We start from the raw sequence: 17,215 nt of genomic DNA on the forward strand, positions 1-17,215 counted from the left end.
GAATTGTGCTGATTTATCATACTGTGAGTACAATGCACCAACGGTACTCTACTGAATACAATGGTGTTCTATTATTGGCAACATTTCACAATAGCAGGCCATTGTGTCCTCATGACAGACCACATTGATGCTTAAAATCAACATATTTATCTAGCTATGTCACAATGTAATCGTTAGAGCCATCTAATGTAAAACTGACACTAACCCAGTGTTTCTGTTTTCCTTTGGACAGTGTATATCTCCTGGTATGGTGGCTTCACAGCCTCCATCCAGAGAAGGCTGCTGATACCTACGACAGTATGAAGGTGAATAATAACAATAACAATAATATCTGTGCATACGATTGTTTTTGAATGTGTACGTTATAATTCTACTGCCTTCCTACAGTTTTTGGAAGCAGTCGACATTGCCAGTGCTGTAACTGATGTCTTAGGCACATCCCGCCACATGTTCACGTAAGTAGGACACTTGTCTAACTTATATCTGTCTCAGTATTCTCTGCACATCACTTCCATCAATGTTTGAATGAATGTGGGAAAAGTTTACCATAATTTAACAAATGATAACTACTGTACTCCCGTCTTGGCATATCTTGATTGTAGATGTTCAAATGCGACCTGTGGAGCAAGTGTCATAAAGCAGTCCTGCAGGTGGAATCTGATGCACCTTGATCATCTCAAAGAGGGTTGAAAGATGTCTTAAAGCAGTAGCATTGTGGAGTTTTTGAATTGTGAGTTTGGGTCTGATCTGAAAATGAATATTTGCCATGAAAATTATTGTAGGCTACACTACAGCCCCTTTACAATCTGATACTTGAGATTATGAGTTTAAAATAAAGTACATTTTCTGTGACATTGTGGAACAATACTATTACAATTTTCCATCAGTATTTAGATATTTTTTTATGAATGTGTTTTTAAAAAAAAAGTTATATTTGAAGTGAATTTTGGGTTCTGGAGTTAATTATATAATACAGTAAACACAAGGTCCAATTAAACTGTATAACATGTTCTAAGTTCCATAAAAAAAATTACAAAAATAAGACATTGAAAAGTAATGCAAAAACAAAATGTCTTATGTTGCCTACCAAAACACTAATAAAAGAATACACGAAGTATAATGCAATGATTGCACTCTACAATCCAAGGAGAGCTATGTAAATCTGTGACGTACCTCGCCTTCATAGAGTTTGAGGGATTTATCTGTGTTCCAGTCTTGTAAATTTACTTGCGCCTTGCTAGCTAACACATTCTGGTCGTTGTGAAATGAATCTATTTTCCATATCCCGCTTTGCTAATCAGTCAACTTAAAAAGGAGCCCGTCCTGACTCCTATCACGTATGTACGGTTATGGGCAATGGGAGTAAGCCAGCTGTTTCTGACAATACAGCTGTATGATAGCTACAATAGATGTGGCTAGCTTGGTAGCCATCTCTTTCCATTGTTGTTATGCTAGCTAGCTATCTTGTTCTAGCTAAGAAGATTGCCACCTGCATCTCTAGCCTGTTATCCGTTGGATAGCTAAGGCTACCTTTGATTATTTTCAAAGTCATGCATTTTTATCTTCGCTAACTAGCTAAACCTGTGATGTCTAGCAATGTCCTCGCCCCCTGGCTATAATAATGTTCTGCATCTTTCCCAGTCAGCCATGGCAGACAGCAGCATTTTATCATCATAGTTTATTGTAGACTAATATTTCATTGTTTACAATAAGATTTTCTTATGACATAGCCATACTTTAAACATTTAAAATTATGGAATAATATTGTCCTATGTCATGTCCCATAACATTATTTCCAAAGACTGTTCTTTGACACAAAAACAGCTAATGAAAATCCTGTTGTTTATTATCTCTTCAACAGCCCCTAAACATGGATTTCATCGAGAGTGAAGCAGAGGAGTCTGAGCAGGAATTTGGGAGTACAGCATGTGAATAATTTTGATTTGATTTCAGTTGTCCCTTGACAGAGTTTATCCTCACAACTACTCTAAATAAGAACCATGGTAACAATGTGCAGGCTGCACACAATGTCATGTGTCATCTTACCTGATGTACAACTTCTTGATTTGTGACTTAGATGAGGAGGAGGAACAGGAGAATACCGAGGACCAAGATGAGGATGGAAACCTCAGTGGTCTGATTGATGATGGTGTGGATGAAGGGGAAGGAGAGGAAGAGAAGGAAGGGAAGAAAGATAAAGAAGGAGATAGTGACTCTGGGGAGGAAATTGGACGCCATAAGAGGAAGAGAAGTAAGTGGTCATTCATAAATTGTTCCTGTATTTATTCCTGTCTGGGCTGCACTGTGATTGCTTCCTAGCCACGTTGTAGGCTGTTTCTTCAGTCTTTGAATAAACTATAATGGCGTAAACCCTTTGATTCTATTTTGATTTGTGACACCTAACAGTGTGCAGCAGAACCATGCATACCAACAACAATCACCTTTGGTGTTTGAGTATCTTGTGTTTTCTGTCTACAGGCTTTGACGACCGCTTGGATGATGATGATATTGATCTCATTGAGGAGAATTTGGGAGTGAAAGTGAAAAGGGTAAGTATTTTGATGCCATTATGGCAAGCAAAATGCATTGGCATCATGGACATTGTATAGCACACCGCTAAGGTCTCATGTCATGTCCCACAGTCCCACTCTCTAAAAATAGTATGTAAAAGGAGATTGACTAAAATGTTTTCCTGATACCTCTGCTCCTTCCTTATCCCCATAAACAGCAAAAGTTCCGTCGTTTGCGAGACATGTCGGACGATGAGGATGAGGAGGGAGATGATGACATCAGGGAGGCCCATGAGAAGGACATGATAGCGGATGAGATCTTCATGGGGACGGGAGCGGATGAGGGCGAGGCATTGGATGTGCCTTTGCATCCTGGGGAGGATGAGGAGGAGGACGATGAAGAGTCTGGTTTGAAACATTTTAGTTGCTTCATCTATAAACAGTGGAATTGTTATGAGTTAGCAGATTTTTAAAAAGCCATTTGAAAATATTTGAGTCATAGGTATTTTATTTTTTTTCTCAGATATCGATGACTTTATTGTGGATGATGACGGACAGCCCTTGAAGAAACCCAAGTGGAGGAAGAAGCTTCCAGGATATACAGATGCGTAAGTGATTCTGACATTTAATTGAATCACTTAGATCTCAATTTGCAGTAGCCTCTCCACCTGCAAGCTCACTCGAAAGTACGAAGTCCTATCTGTGTAATAGAATTTGATATGTTAAGTTTGTCCCAAATGGCACTCTATTCCCCTATGGGCCCTGGTCAAAGGTAGTGCACTATAAAGGGAATAGGGTGCCATTTGGGATGCACACATGTTTACCTTTACTCACCTGCAGTATTTAGTACTGAGCACCACGCCTTTTTTACAGAGCCCTGCAGGAGGCCCAGGAGATATTCGGAGGGGACTTTGACTTTGCCGAGTTTGACACTGAAGCCTATGAAGATGCAGAGGAGGAGGAGGATGCAGATGAAGAGTCATGGGACCGGCCCAAGAAGCAGACCAAGAAGAGGGTGGGCCGACGCAGTATCTGAGATCTATGAGCCCAGTGAGCTGGAGAGCAGTCACATGACGGACCAGGACAATGAGATCCGTTCCACTGACATGCCAGAGAGGTTCCAGGTGTGTATACTTCTATAGGATCCATCCCAAATGGCACTCGGACCCATAGAGCTCTGGTCAAATGTAGGGCACTATATAGGGAATAGGGTGCCATTTGGAACATAGTCATAGGGACACGTGAGCACCTGAAATTCACCTATAACTGTTATGGGCTTGACTCTGTAGCCCAGTGGTATTCAAACTATTTCTTCAGTCAGAATTTCTGGGGACCACATTCTTTTCACAGTAATTTTGTGTGACCCCACACCACCCCAAATATAATGACACAACCTTAAAATTGGCACACTTTGATGTTTACATCAACAAATAACCTTCAATTCATAACATTTTAATCTCTTATCAAAATTAAAAGAAACAAAAAATCCCCCCCCCCCTCAAAAGAAATTATATATATATATAGTACCAGTCAAAAGTTTGGACACACTTACTCATTCAAGGGTTTATTTAAATGTTTACTAAGAGTGTGTCATCAAGGCAAAGGGTGGCTACTTTGAAGACTATACAGTATATTTTGATTTGTTTAACACTTTTATGTTTACTACATTCCATTTGTGTTATTTCATAGTTTAGATGTCATCACTGTTATTCTACAATGTAGAAAATAGTCAAAATAAAGAAAAATCCTTGACTAAGTAGGTGTGTCTAAACTTTTGACTGGTGCTGTACTTATTTCATTTTTTAGGTCGACCTCACTGTAGTTCCCCCACGATCCCGACTTTGAATACCACTGACATTGAATACCACTGACTTTGAATAACATTGACTTTGATTACCACTGCTGTAGCCCATACCCTTTTCTATGTGTGTGGTCTTGTTGTTTTTAGTTGCGCTCCACTTGTGTGAAGCCTGCAGAGGATGATGAGTTGGAACAGGAGGCTGAGTGGATCTATAGGAATGCCTTCTCTACTCTCACCATCTCCATGCAGGTACTGGAGTGAGGATATTTTAGCTGGGTCTCATAAGACAATTAGTTAAAGCTGATGCTACAGTCTACAGTGCATTCAGAAAGTATTCAGACCCCTTAACTTTTTCCACATTTTTCTAAAATTGATTAAATTGGTTTAAATTGGTACTCAGTACTTTGTTGAAGCACCTTTGGCATCGATTGCAGGCTCGACTCTTCTTGGGTATGACGCTACAAGCTTGGCACACCTGTATTTGGGGAGTTTCTCCAATTCTTCTCTGCAGATCCTCTCAATCTCTGTCAGGTTGGATATGGAGCATTGCTGCACAGCTATTTTCAGGTCTCTCCAGAGATGTTAGATCAGGTTCAAGTCTGGGCTCTGGCTGGGCCACTCAAGGACATTCAGAGACTTGTCCCGAAGCCACTACTGCGTTGTCCTGTTGGAAGGTGCATATTAACCCCAGTCTGAGGTCCTGAGCGCTCTGGAGCAGGTTTTCATCAAGGATCTCTCAGTACTTTGCTCCGTTCATCTTTCCCTCGATCCTGACTAGTCTCCCAGTCCCTGCCGCTGAAAAACATCCCCACAGCATGATGATGCCACCACCATGCTTCACCGTGAGGATGGTATTGGACAGGTGACGAGCGGTGCCTGGTTTCCTCCAGACGTGACGCTTTGAATTCAGGCCAAAGAGCTCAATCTTGGTTTCATCAGACCAGATAATCTTTTCTTATGGTCTGAGAGTCCTTTAGGTGCCTTTTGGCAAACTCCAAGTGCGCTGTCATGTGTCTTTTACTGAGGAGTGGCTTCAATCTGGACATTCTACCATGGAGGCCTGATTAGTGGAGTGCTGCGGAGATGGTTGTCCTTCTGGCAGGTTCTCCCATCTCCACAGAGGAACTCTAGAGCTCTGTCAGAGCTCAGTATGTCCTTGGCCGGACGGCCAGCTCTAGGAAGAGTCTTGGTTGTTCCAAACTTCTTCCATTTAAGAATGATGGAGGCCGCTGTGTTCTTAATGACCTTCAATGCTGCAGGAATGTTTTGGTACCCTTCCCCAGATCTGTACCTCGACACAATCCTGTCTCAGAGCTCTACGGACAATTCCTTCGACCTCGTGGCTTGGTTTTGCTCTGACATGCACTGTCTACTGTGGGACCTTATATAGACAGGTGTGTGCCTTTCCAAATCATGTCCAATCTATTGAATTTACCACTGGTGGAGTCCAATCAAGTTGTAGAAACATTTCAAGGATGATCAATGGAAGCAGGATGTACCTGAGCCAAATATAGAGTGTAATAGCAAATGGTCTGAATACTTATGTAAATAAGGTATTTCAGATTTTTCTAAAAACCTGTTTTCGATTTGTCATTATGGGTATGGTGTGTGTAAATAGATAAGGAAAAACATGTATTTATTCCATTTTAGAATAAGGCTGTAGGTCTGTTTTTAAAATGCTTGTGTTTTTTAAATCAAATATTCTGTGTTTTCAGGAGAATGCAGACTATTTGGACAGAGGTCCAGCCACTACATTCAGCAGAAAAGGCCCCAGCACCATCCAGAAGATTAAAGAGGCTTTGAATTTCATGAGAAACCAACACTTTGAGGTGTTACAGTTCCTCTATCACTGTATGTAATATTGAGTTCTTCCATATCATTTTTCACAGTTAGTTAATACAACTGTCTTTGTTGTTTTACCTCAAGGTTCCATTCATAGCGTTCTATAGGAAAGAGTATGTGGAACCTGAACTCAATATCAATGATCTGTGGAAAGTTTGGCAGTGGGATGAGAAGGTAATATACTGTAGCATTGGATTTTTGTTAACTTCATCCCTTAATTTATTCTCTCTGTTTAATTACTGTTTAATCTGGGACTTTCTTTCCTCCTCAGTGGACCCAGCTGAAAACCCGCAAACAGAACCTGAGACGCCTGTTCCAGAAGATGCAGGGATACCAGTTTGAACAGATCTCAGCTGACCCAGATAAGCCACTGGCTGATGGCATTCGACCATTAGACACTTCAGATTTAGAGAGGTAAGGCTTGTCATGTTCAACATGTTTGTAAATAAGCCTTGTCTGAGCCAGAAAGGCTCCTGCCCTATGGGCCAATCTCCTGTTTCTGTAGTGTGAGGCACCTTGATGTACAAGTACACCCCCTGGACAGTATGCTAGTCATGTTATGACACCTTTATTATCTTTGTTGTATCAGAATGCTGACCTGATTATGTTTGTCTGACAAGGCTGAAGGATGTCCAGTCTAGTGATGAACTGGGCGACGTCTACAACCATTTCCTGCTGTACTATGGCCGGGATATCCCAAAGATGCAGAATGCAGCCAGGTCCAGCAAGAAGAAGCTGAAGAAGATCAAAGAAGTGGATGAAGATGGTACGATTTAGATTATATATTGTAAGATTGTGAAAGCACAGTGGATCTTTGCCCTCATCAGAGTAATTATCATGTCTTCTGTTTGCAGGTAATGAGCAGGAAGTAGAGGAGGAGGAAGAGGAAGAAGAAGAGCAGCCGAAGGGGCCGGACCTGAAGCTTGCATCTCGCAGGGATATGTACAGCATCTGCCAGGGTGCAGGACTGGGTGAGTGCTTTATCATTGTGTGTCCAGTAGGTGTCACTATCAGCACCTTTTACAAACAGATTTGTGTGCCATCTTCAGGTCTATACAGTTAGCTCGTGATAATACAAAACTTGCTAAATAATGTGCGACTGAAAAACTGTGACTAGTGTACTTAAACAGAGTTTTCCAATCGAAGTGCACTTGTTGTATCATGAGCCGACTATATTTGCAACAGTTTTTGAGTCCACCATTTAAAGGGTTTTCTCATCAGATGGCCTAGCCAAGAAGTTTGGTCTGACTCCAGAGCAGTTTGGAGAGAACCTACGTGACAGTTACCAGCGTCACGAGACGGAGCAGTTTCCTGCTGAGCCCATGGAGCTGGCTAAGGACTACATCTGCAGGTTAACCAGCAACACATTATTGCACGGTATACAGAATACACTTTCATATAAAGATAACCCAACCATTTTAGCAGTAACAGGGGTGGTGTTGAGAGGTGAATATGCAAACTTGTGGCACCATTTGAGATGCAAACCTATACCTTCCACAATACTAATAATAGTATGTTCTCTCTGCCTGTGCAGCCAGTTCAGCACAGCAGAGGCAGTACTGGAGGGGACTCGCTACATGGTCGCCATGCAGATCGCCCGGGAGCCTCTAGTCAGACATGTGCTCCGACAGACATTCCAGGAGAGAGCTAAGATCAACATCAAACCCACCAAGAAGGGAAAGAAGGTATACACCATCTATTTGCAATAGGGTTAAAAAATCATGGTAACTTTCTAAAAATTCCCAGGTTTTCCAGAAATCTTGGTTGGAAGATTCCTGCAATCAGGAGTGAATAAGCAAGAAGTCCTTTATCTTTCTACCAGCAATTCCTGGAAAACCTGGGAATTTGGGGAAAATTGCTACAATTTTGCAACCCTATTCTGAAATTACCGCCACTTCTTTGTTCGTTTTATTAGTGGTTTATTTAGGTCTTTCATGGGATATACAGTACTTTCAGAGGCGTCAGGTAGCTTAGCGGTTTGAACTTTGGGACTGCAACCGCAAGGTTGCTTGTTCGAATTCCTGATCTGGCAAGGTGGAAAAATCTGCCGTTCTGCCCTTGAGCAAGGCCTTAACCCCAACACAACTGCTCCTCTGACTCAGAGGGGTTGGGTTAAATGTGGAAGACACATTTTGGTTGAATGCATTCAGTTGTGCAACTGACTGGGTATCCCATTTCCCCATTCATACCCCTTGACTTATTCCACATTTTGTTGTTACATTCTGAATTCAAAATTGACAATGCAACGCTTGAATGGCTTCAGAACAAGAATGTGAAAGTCCTTGAGTGGCCCAGCCAAAGCCCAGTCTACAAACAAAATCAATTGAATCAATTTTGAATTCAGGCTGTAACACATCCAAATGTTGAGTAAGTCAAGGGGTATGAATACTTTCTGAAGAGATGAGTTTAACAAGTTATGTTCTTTTCATTGACTCATATTTTTTAATTGTAGTTATTTATCAGACACTCTTATCCAGAGTGACTTACAGTTAGTGTATATATTAATATGTCATTATCTAGTTTAGAGTACTCTACCATACGTGTATGTGGTCTAATCTCTCCTGTAGGATGTGGATGAGGCCCATTATGGCTTCTCCTTTAAATACCTGAAAAACAAGCCTGTAAAAGAGCTGAGTGGAGACCAGTTCCTCAAGATGTTCCAGGCAGAGGAAGAGGGCCTGCTCACCATTAACATTTGTATTGACTTGATTGGAGTGAAGGGGTGAGGTCTTGTTATTATAACATTGTGTAATAACATATTAATAACATTATAGGCTGCATCCCAAATGCTACCATATTCACTAAATAGTGCACTACGCTCTGGTCAAATGTAGTGCATTATGTAGGGAATAGGGTGCCATTTGCGACGATACCACTGAGTTTTGTGTAATAACATATTAATGATGTGTAATAACATGTAATAACATATTAATAACACGTAATAACATGTTCCAAAATGTGCTCTGTTTACATGTATACTGTCCTGAGTCAGTCAAATATCCATGATACCACTATGTTTGTTGAGCAGGTACAGAGGTGACCAGGCGTACTATGAGGAGATAAAGCAGTTTTACTACAGAGATGAGTTCAGCCACCAGGTTCAGGAGTGGAACAGACAGCGCACTCTGGCCATCGAGCGCTCCCTCAAACAGTTCCTTTACCCGCAGATGGCGAAAGAGCTGAAGAACAAACTTATTGCAGAAGCAAAGGAGAACATCATAAAGGTACCCCCCATACACACCCAAGGAGGAGGATAAATCTTCTCCAGCAACTTCTATTATTATCTCAACATTTCATTCGATTTTTCTTCTTCTTTTCATTACGTTGATGTGACGTCATTGCTACTGTGGTATTGATTACTTATTTTCTTATTCCGGTATTGACTTTCCAAAGCAGAGCATTGATGTATGTTGAGCCTGCTACAGTGTTGTGATAGTGGTTGCCCGCCCCTCAGGCCTGCAGCAGGAAGCTGTATAACTGGCTGAAGGTGGCGCCCTATCGGCCCGACCAACAAGTGGAGGAGGACGAGGAGCTCATGTCTGAGGCCCAGGGCAAAGGGATCCGTGTGCTGGGAGTGGCCTTCTCATCCAGCAGGTAGACTACTGCACACTGTCTCTGACTTCACTTTGTGTGTGTCCCAAATGGCACCCTATTCCCTATGTAGTGCACTACTTTTGACTAGACCCTTTGGGGCTCTTGGCAAAAGTAGTTCACCATATAGGGAATAAAGGGTTTAACTTCAGTAAATTGTCTTTACCACTTGTACAGTCAGCTAAATTGAATGACTTATTTATTTAATGTGTTTGTGACCATAGAATTAGGAATTAGAATACAAGAATGGACTTTAATCTAATTATGGTGGGATAAAGGTCAGCCATTTTGGTTAGGGAGTTGTTCAACCAAGGTTTGCCAGTGCTGTGATAAAATATGTATGTTTGTTAGCAAGCTAGCCAGCAAGTTTTAGAGGAATGATTCCATACATTTTTCAAATGAACTGCCAATATACCAACATTGCATTCAATCAATAGATGTGGTAAAGAGGTCAATGGAACACAGACTGTGGTGGATAGAAGGACAATGGATTGGCACACATTCAACAAATCTGATCAAACAAAGTGGATATTTGTCAAACACTACATTACCAAAAGTATGTGGACACATGCTCGTCGAACATCTCATTCCAAAATCATGGGCATTAATATGGAGTTGGTCCCCCCTTTGCTGCTATAACAGCCTCCACTCTTTTGGGAGGGCTTTCCACTAGATGTTGGAACATTGCTGCGGGAACTTGCTTCCATTCAGCCACAAGAGCATTAGTGAGGTCGGGCACTGATGTTGGGCGATTAGGCCTTGCTCGCAGTCGGCGTTCCAATTCATCCCAAAGGGGTTCGATGGGGTTGATATCAGGGCTCTGTGCAGGCCAGTCAAGTTCTTCCACACCAATCTCGACTAACAATTTCTGTATGGACCTCGCTTTGTGCACGGGGGCATTGTCATGCTGAAACAGGAAAGGGCCTTCCCCAAACTGTTGCCACAAAGTTGGAAGCACAAAATCGTCTAGAACGTCATTGTATGCTGTAGCGTTAAGATTTCCCTCCACTGGAATTAAGGGGCCCAGCCCAAACCATGAAAAACAGTCCCAGACCATTATTCCTCCTCCACCAAACTTTAGTTGGCACTATTCATTCGGGCAGGTAGCGTTCTCCTAGCATTCGCCAAACCCAGATTAGTCCGTTGGACTGCCAGATGGTGAAGCGTGATTCATCACTCCAGAGAATGCGTTACCACTGCTCCAGAGTCTAATGGCGGTGAGCTTTACACCACTCCAGCCAACACTTGGCATTGCTCATGATGATCTTAGGCTTGTGTGCAGCTGCTTGGCCATGAAAACCCATTTCATGACTCTCCCGATGAGCAGTTATTGTGCTGACTTTGCTTCCAGAGGCAGTTTGGAACTCGGTAGTGAGTGTTGCAACCAAGGACAGGCGATTTTTACTCGCTTCAGCCTTTGGCGGTCCCGTTCTGTGAGCTTGTGTGGCCTACCACTTCGCGGCTGAGCCATTGTTGCTTATATACGTTTCCACTTCACAATAACAGTGCCCTCAAAGCTCATCACTATGCTAAAGATCCTGGGACTAAACACCTCCCTCTGCAACTGGATCCTGGACTTCCTGACGGGCCGCCCCCAGGTGGTATGGGTAGGTAACAACACGTCCGCCACGCTGATCTTCAACACGGGGGCCCCTGAGGTGTGCGTGCTCAGTCCCCTCCTGTACTCCCTGTTCACTCATGACTACAAGGCCAGGCACGACTCCAACACCAACAGTGGTAGGCCTGATCACCAACAACGACAAGACCGCCTATAGAGAGGAGGTCAGAGACCTGGCCGTGTGGTGCCAGGGCAACAACCTCTCCCTCAATGTGATCAAGACAAAAGAGATGATTGTAGAGTACAGGAAAAGGAGGACCGAGCATTCCCCCATTCTCATCGACGGGGCTGTAGTGGAGCAGGTTGAGAGCTTCAAGTTCTTTGGTGTCCACATCACCAACAAACTAACATGATCCAAGCACACCAAGACAGTTGTGAAGAGGACACGACAAAACCTATTCCCCCTCAGGAGACTGAAAATATTTGGCATGGGTCCTGAGATCCTCAAAAGGTTCTACAGCTGCACATCGAGAGCATCCTGACTGGTTGCATCACTGCCTGGTATGACAACTGCTCGGCCTCCGACTGCAAGACACTACAAAGGGTAGTGCGTACAGACCAGTTGTAACGGCTGTTGTACATAAGCATGTTGATTGCTCATGATGAATATTTATTATAACTCAAAACACTAAAGGAAAAATAACAAAGACAAAATGAAAGCGCACAGTTCTGTCAGGTACATAAACTAAACAGAAGACAACTACCCACAAACACAGGTGGAAAAAAACCCTACTTAAGTATGATCTGTAGGACCAGCTGCCTCTAATTGGAGATCATCCCCCCCAAAAAAACATAGAAATAGAAAAACTAGAACCTAAACATAGATATACAAAACATAGAAAAACACAAAACACCCCCTGTCACGCCCTGACCTACTCTACCATGGGAAAATAACATCTTACTACGGTCAGGACGTGACACCAGTACATCTCTGGGGCCAAGCTTTCTGCCATCCAGGACCTCTATACCAGGTGGTGTCAAAGACACCAGCGGTTGTCAAAGGCGATTTTCAAAGACTCCAGCCACCCTAGTCACCCTAGTCATAGACTGTTCTCTCTGCTACTGCACGGCAAGCTGTACCAGAGCGCCAAGTCTAGGTCCAAGAGGCTTCTAAACAGCTTCTACTCCCAAGCCATAAGATTCCTGAACATCTAATCAAATGACCACCCAGACTATTTGCATTGCCCGCCCAACCCCCCACCCCCCCCCCCCCCCCCCACCCTCTAACTCTGCTACTGCTCTCTGTTTATTATCTATGCATAGTCACTTTAGTAACTCTACCTACATGTACATATTACCTCAATTACCTTGACTAACCGGTACCCTCGCACATTGACTCTGTACCGGTACCCCCTGTATATAGCCTCGCTATTGCTATTTTACTGCTGCTCTTTAATTATTTGTTACTTTATTTCTTATTTTTTTAAGTAATTTTCTTAAAACTGCATTGTTGGTTAAGGGCTTGTTAGTAAGCATTTCACGGTAAGGTTTGTTGTATTCGGCGCATGTGACAAATAACTATTGATTTGATTTGACTTACAGTTGACCAGGGCAGCTCTACCAGGGCTGAAATTTTACAAACTGACTTCATGGAAGGGTGGCATCCTATGACGGTGCCACATTGAAAGTCACAGAGCTGTTCAGTATAGGGAAATTTACTGCCAATGTTTGTCTATGGAGGTTGCATGGCTGTGTGCTCGATTTTATACACCTGTCAGCAACGAGTGTGGCTGAAATAGCCGAATCTACTAAAGGGGTGTCCACATACTTTTGTATATAATATATAGTGCATTAACATTGAGAAGTAGTTCGTTCTCAGGTTTAGAAGTGTTGAGTGACTGCTATGCAAACTCCCGTTACCCCCAGGGCATCTTTCACCCTACGTATTTCCATGGCATTTCTATTATTTTGGTAGAGTTACAATGACCTCTTTACCGTATTTATGCAGTCAATCCACAGCAATACACTGGCTGAAATCAGTTGATGATAGAACTTTTAAATGCAGCAAGTATCATATAAGATCACTCAAAGCTTTCCAAGAAAACTAAATGTTTGACATTTGTGGTCTGTTTATAGTGGGTTGCGAAAGTATTCACCCCCCTTGGCATTTTTCCTATTTTGTTGCCTTACAACCTGGAATTAAAATCGATTTTTGGGGGGTTTGTATAATTTGATTTACACAACATGCCTACCACTTTGAAGATGCAAAATATTTTTTATTGTGAAACAAACAAGAAATACATTTTTAAAAACTGAAAACTTGATGAACTATTCACCCCTCAAAGTCAATACTTTGCAGAGCCACTTTTTGCAGCAATTTCATCTGCAAGTCTCTTGGGTTATGTCTCTATAAACTTGGCACATCTAGCAACTGGGATTTTTGCCCATTCTTCAAGGCAAAACTGCTCCAGCTACTTTAAGTCATACCACAGATTCTCAAATGGATTGAGGTCTGGGCTTTGCCGTTCCAATACATTTAAATGTTTCCCCTTAAACCACTCGAGTGTTGCTTTAGCAGTATGCTTAGGGTCATTGTCCTGCTGGAAGGTCAACCTCTGTCCCAGTCTTAAATCTCTGGAAGACTGAAACAGTGTAATGGCTGTCGTCGGATTTAGACCAAAATGCAGCAGGGAAATGTGCACTCATCTTCTTTATTATAATCGGACAAGAAGGAGAACCAAAATAAACACGTACACAAAGAAAACACAACGACTATTCACAGGCTGGTAAGGCACAAGGCTATACACAGAACAATCTCCCACAAAGCACTCAACAAACACATACGTATATATAGGACTCTCAATCAGAGGCAACTAGAAAACACCTACCTCCAATTGAGAGTCCAACCCCAATTAACAAAACATAGAAATACAAAAGACTTGACAGAACATAGAAATACACTAACATAGAACAGTGCCCAAAAACCCCCGGAATACATAAATCAAATACCCTACTAAACAAACCACAACCCCGAACCACATAAAACAAATACCCTCTGCCACGTCCTGACCAAACTACAATAACAAATAACCCCTATTACTGGTCAGGACGTGACAAACAGGTTTCCCTCAAGAATTTCTGTGTATTTAGCACCATCCATGATTCCTTCAATTCTGTCCAGTTTCCCAGTCCCTGCCGATGAAAAAGATCCCCACAGCATGATGCTGCCACCCCCATGCTTCACTGTGGGGATGATATTCTTGGGGTGATGGGAGGTGTGTTTTCTTTGATGGCCAAAAAGCTCAATTTTAGTCTCATCTGACCAGAGTAGCTTCTTCCATATGTTTGGGGAGTCTCCCACATGCCTATTGGCTAACACCAAATGTGTTTGCTTATTTTTTTCTTTAAGCAATGGCTTTTTGCTGGCCACTCTTCCGTAAAGCCCAGCTCTGTGAAGTGTACGGCTTAAAGTGGTCCTGTGGACAGATGCTCCAATCTCCGCTGTGGAGCTTTGCAGCTCCTTCAGGGTTATCTTTGGTCTCTTTGTTGCCTCTCTGATTAATGCGTTTTTAATGAGTTTTGGTGGGTGGCCCTCTCTTGGCAGGGTTGTTGTTGTGACATATTCTTTCCATTTTTTAATAATGGATTTAATGGTGCTCTGTGGGATGTTCAAAGTTTCTGATATTTTTTTATAACCCAACCCTGATCAGTACTTCTCCACAACTTTGTTCCTCCTTGGTCTTCATGGTGCTGCTTACTTGGTGGTGCACCTTGCTCAGGTGTGTATATATAGTGAGATCATGTGACACTTAGATTGCACACAGGTGGACTTTATTTAACTAATTATGTGACTTCTGAAGGTAATTGGTTGCACCAGATCATATTTAGGGGCTTCATATCAAAGGGGGTGAATACATATGCACGCACCACTTTTACGGTTAGAATTTTTTTAAACAAGTAATTTTTTTCATTTCACTTAACCAATTTGGACTATTTTGTGTATGTCCATTACATGAAATCCAAATAGAAATCCATTTCAATTACAGGTTGTAATGCAACAGTGTAGGAAAAATGCCAAGGGGATGAATACTTTTGCAAGACTCTGTACATATATTTTAGAGGCTATTTATAGAGAAAATTGGTATAAAACTGTATTTATAATTATATGACAATATTTTAGGTTGACAATAATTCTATTACTCTATTTTTTATATATCACATGCCTTACTTTATTTTTACTGCATAAGTATAATCAGGATTATGCCTCTACTGCCATTCATTCGAATTAGACTGGTTTGGATTTCTCCCTGGCCAATATGGCTGTAATTTTCACCCCATTCTGGAACTTTGAGGGTTTATGACATGGCCCCTTTAGTAATTTAATACGATTTCTGTGATTATGACTTAGTTATTATTCACTGCAAACCTCTTTGTCCGCAGAGACACCCCAGTGTACTGTGCCCTGGTGAACGGTGACGGAGAAGTGGGGGATTTCCTCAGGCTTCCTTACTTCCTGAAGAGGAGGAACGCATGGAGGGAGGATGAAAGGGAGAAAAAGGTATTTATGAAACCCAACCAAAGGTGCGTCCTAAATGGCACCCTATTTATATTTACATTTTAGTCATTTAGCAGACGCTCTTATCCAGAGCGACTTCCAGTAGTGAGTGCATACATTTTCATACTTTTTTTTCATACCATAGGCCTCTGATAAAAAGTTGTGCGCTATGTAGGGAATAGGGTCCATTTGGGACACAGGGCAAGAGTTTTGACGAAGCTCAGATAACCATACCATCCAATGTTGACTAATATTTGTCCTTGTTCTAATATTTGTACTACCATACTTTTAGATCCACGATATTGAAACCCTGAAGAAGTTTCTGAACAGCAAGAAGCCTCACATCATTGCTATAGCTGGGGAGAACAGGTTTACAACCCTCTCCTGCTTGCTTTCACCGGTGGCCTTCTTAGACTGCTGTTTGAAGAAGGTCACTAACATGACTGAGGATGTATTCCAAACTGCATCCTATTCCCTATATAGTGCACTACGTGGGTGCCATTTAGGACTTATCCTGAATGTTTGTAACATTCCTTCCTCCACTCCTTGTGCAGAGACGCCCAGATGGTGATTGAGGACATTAAACGCACTGCCAGTGAGCTGGAGCAGGAGTCCTCCTTCCCCACCATCGGGGTGGAGCTGGTTGACAATGAACTGGCCATGCTCTACATGAACAGCAAGAAGTCAGAGGTCAAGTCCTGCCCTCTTTTCCCTAAACATGTTTTTTTATTCTCACAAGACAAATATTTCCTCATCTCAATTTGTTCTACATTGGATGTATTCTACATACTGTACCTCCCAAAACTCTCTGAGTGGTCCACAATGCGGATTTAAATCTGTAATATCTATTGCCAATGACTGTAATTTTGTGGAGTGAGTGACACTTAAATTGATTTTCTCTTAACTCTACATATTTTTCTATTTCTCCAATCCACAGGCAGATTTCTGGGACTACCCCCCTCTCCTGAGACAGGCTGTGTCTGTGGCCAGGAAGATCCAGGACCCCCTGGTGGAGTATGCTCAGGTGTGCAGCAGTGACGAGGACATCCTCTGCCTCAAGTTGCACCCTTTGCAGGTACTAATGACATCATCCAGAATGAGTTCCTAATAGGGCTCTGATCAAAAGTAGCGCACTATATAGTGACTAGGGTGCCATTCAGGACGCAACCCTTGTCTCCATTTGGCCAGGCATGGTTGGGAGATCATCATCACCGAGCGGCGGCTCTGATGAAAACACACAGGTGGTTCACAGAGATCCTTTAGAAACCCCTTTCTTGAACTGCATTGTTGGTTAAGGGCTTGTAAGTAAGCATTTCATGGTAAGGTATACCTGTTGTATTCAGCGAATGTGACAAATT

At 42.3% G+C, this 17,215-nt stretch overlaps 1 protein-coding gene across 1 annotated transcript in view; it reads left to right on the forward strand.

The window, feature by feature from the left end:
• The first annotated feature begins 1,141 nt into the window (after positions 1-1,141).
• The window catches only part of LOC106612800 (transcription elongation factor SPT6-like), a 28,097-nt gene continuing 12,023 nt past the window's right edge, over positions 1,142-17,215 (forward strand). Inside the window, 23 exon segments of the mRNA XM_082956311.1 lie at positions 1,142-1,337; positions 1,862-1,928; positions 2,078-2,251; positions 2,479-2,549; positions 2,729-2,918; positions 3,034-3,118; positions 3,384-3,542; positions 3,544-3,634; positions 4,459-4,560; positions 6,027-6,140; positions 6,238-6,327; positions 6,425-6,567; positions 6,774-6,919; positions 7,008-7,124; positions 7,375-7,504; positions 7,688-7,838; positions 8,721-8,875; positions 9,182-9,377; positions 9,608-9,747; positions 15,743-15,860; positions 16,150-16,226; positions 16,412-16,547; positions 16,795-16,932. Coding sequence (XP_082812437.1) covers positions 1,871-1,928; positions 2,078-2,251; positions 2,479-2,549; positions 2,729-2,918; positions 3,034-3,118; positions 3,384-3,542; positions 3,544-3,634; positions 4,459-4,560; positions 6,027-6,140; positions 6,238-6,327; positions 6,425-6,567; positions 6,774-6,919; positions 7,008-7,124; positions 7,375-7,504; positions 7,688-7,838; positions 8,721-8,875; positions 9,182-9,377; positions 9,608-9,747; positions 15,743-15,860; positions 16,150-16,226; positions 16,412-16,547; positions 16,795-16,932 — 2,781 coding nt within the window. The 5' untranslated portion in view covers positions 1,142-1,337; positions 1,862-1,870.

The sequence above is a fragment of the Salmo salar genome, chromosome 09 (assembly GCF_965601325.2).
Source record: "Salmo salar chromosome 09, fSalSal1, whole genome shotgun sequence".
Lineage (NCBI taxonomy): Eukaryota > Metazoa > Chordata > Actinopteri > Salmoniformes > Salmonidae > Salmo > Salmo salar.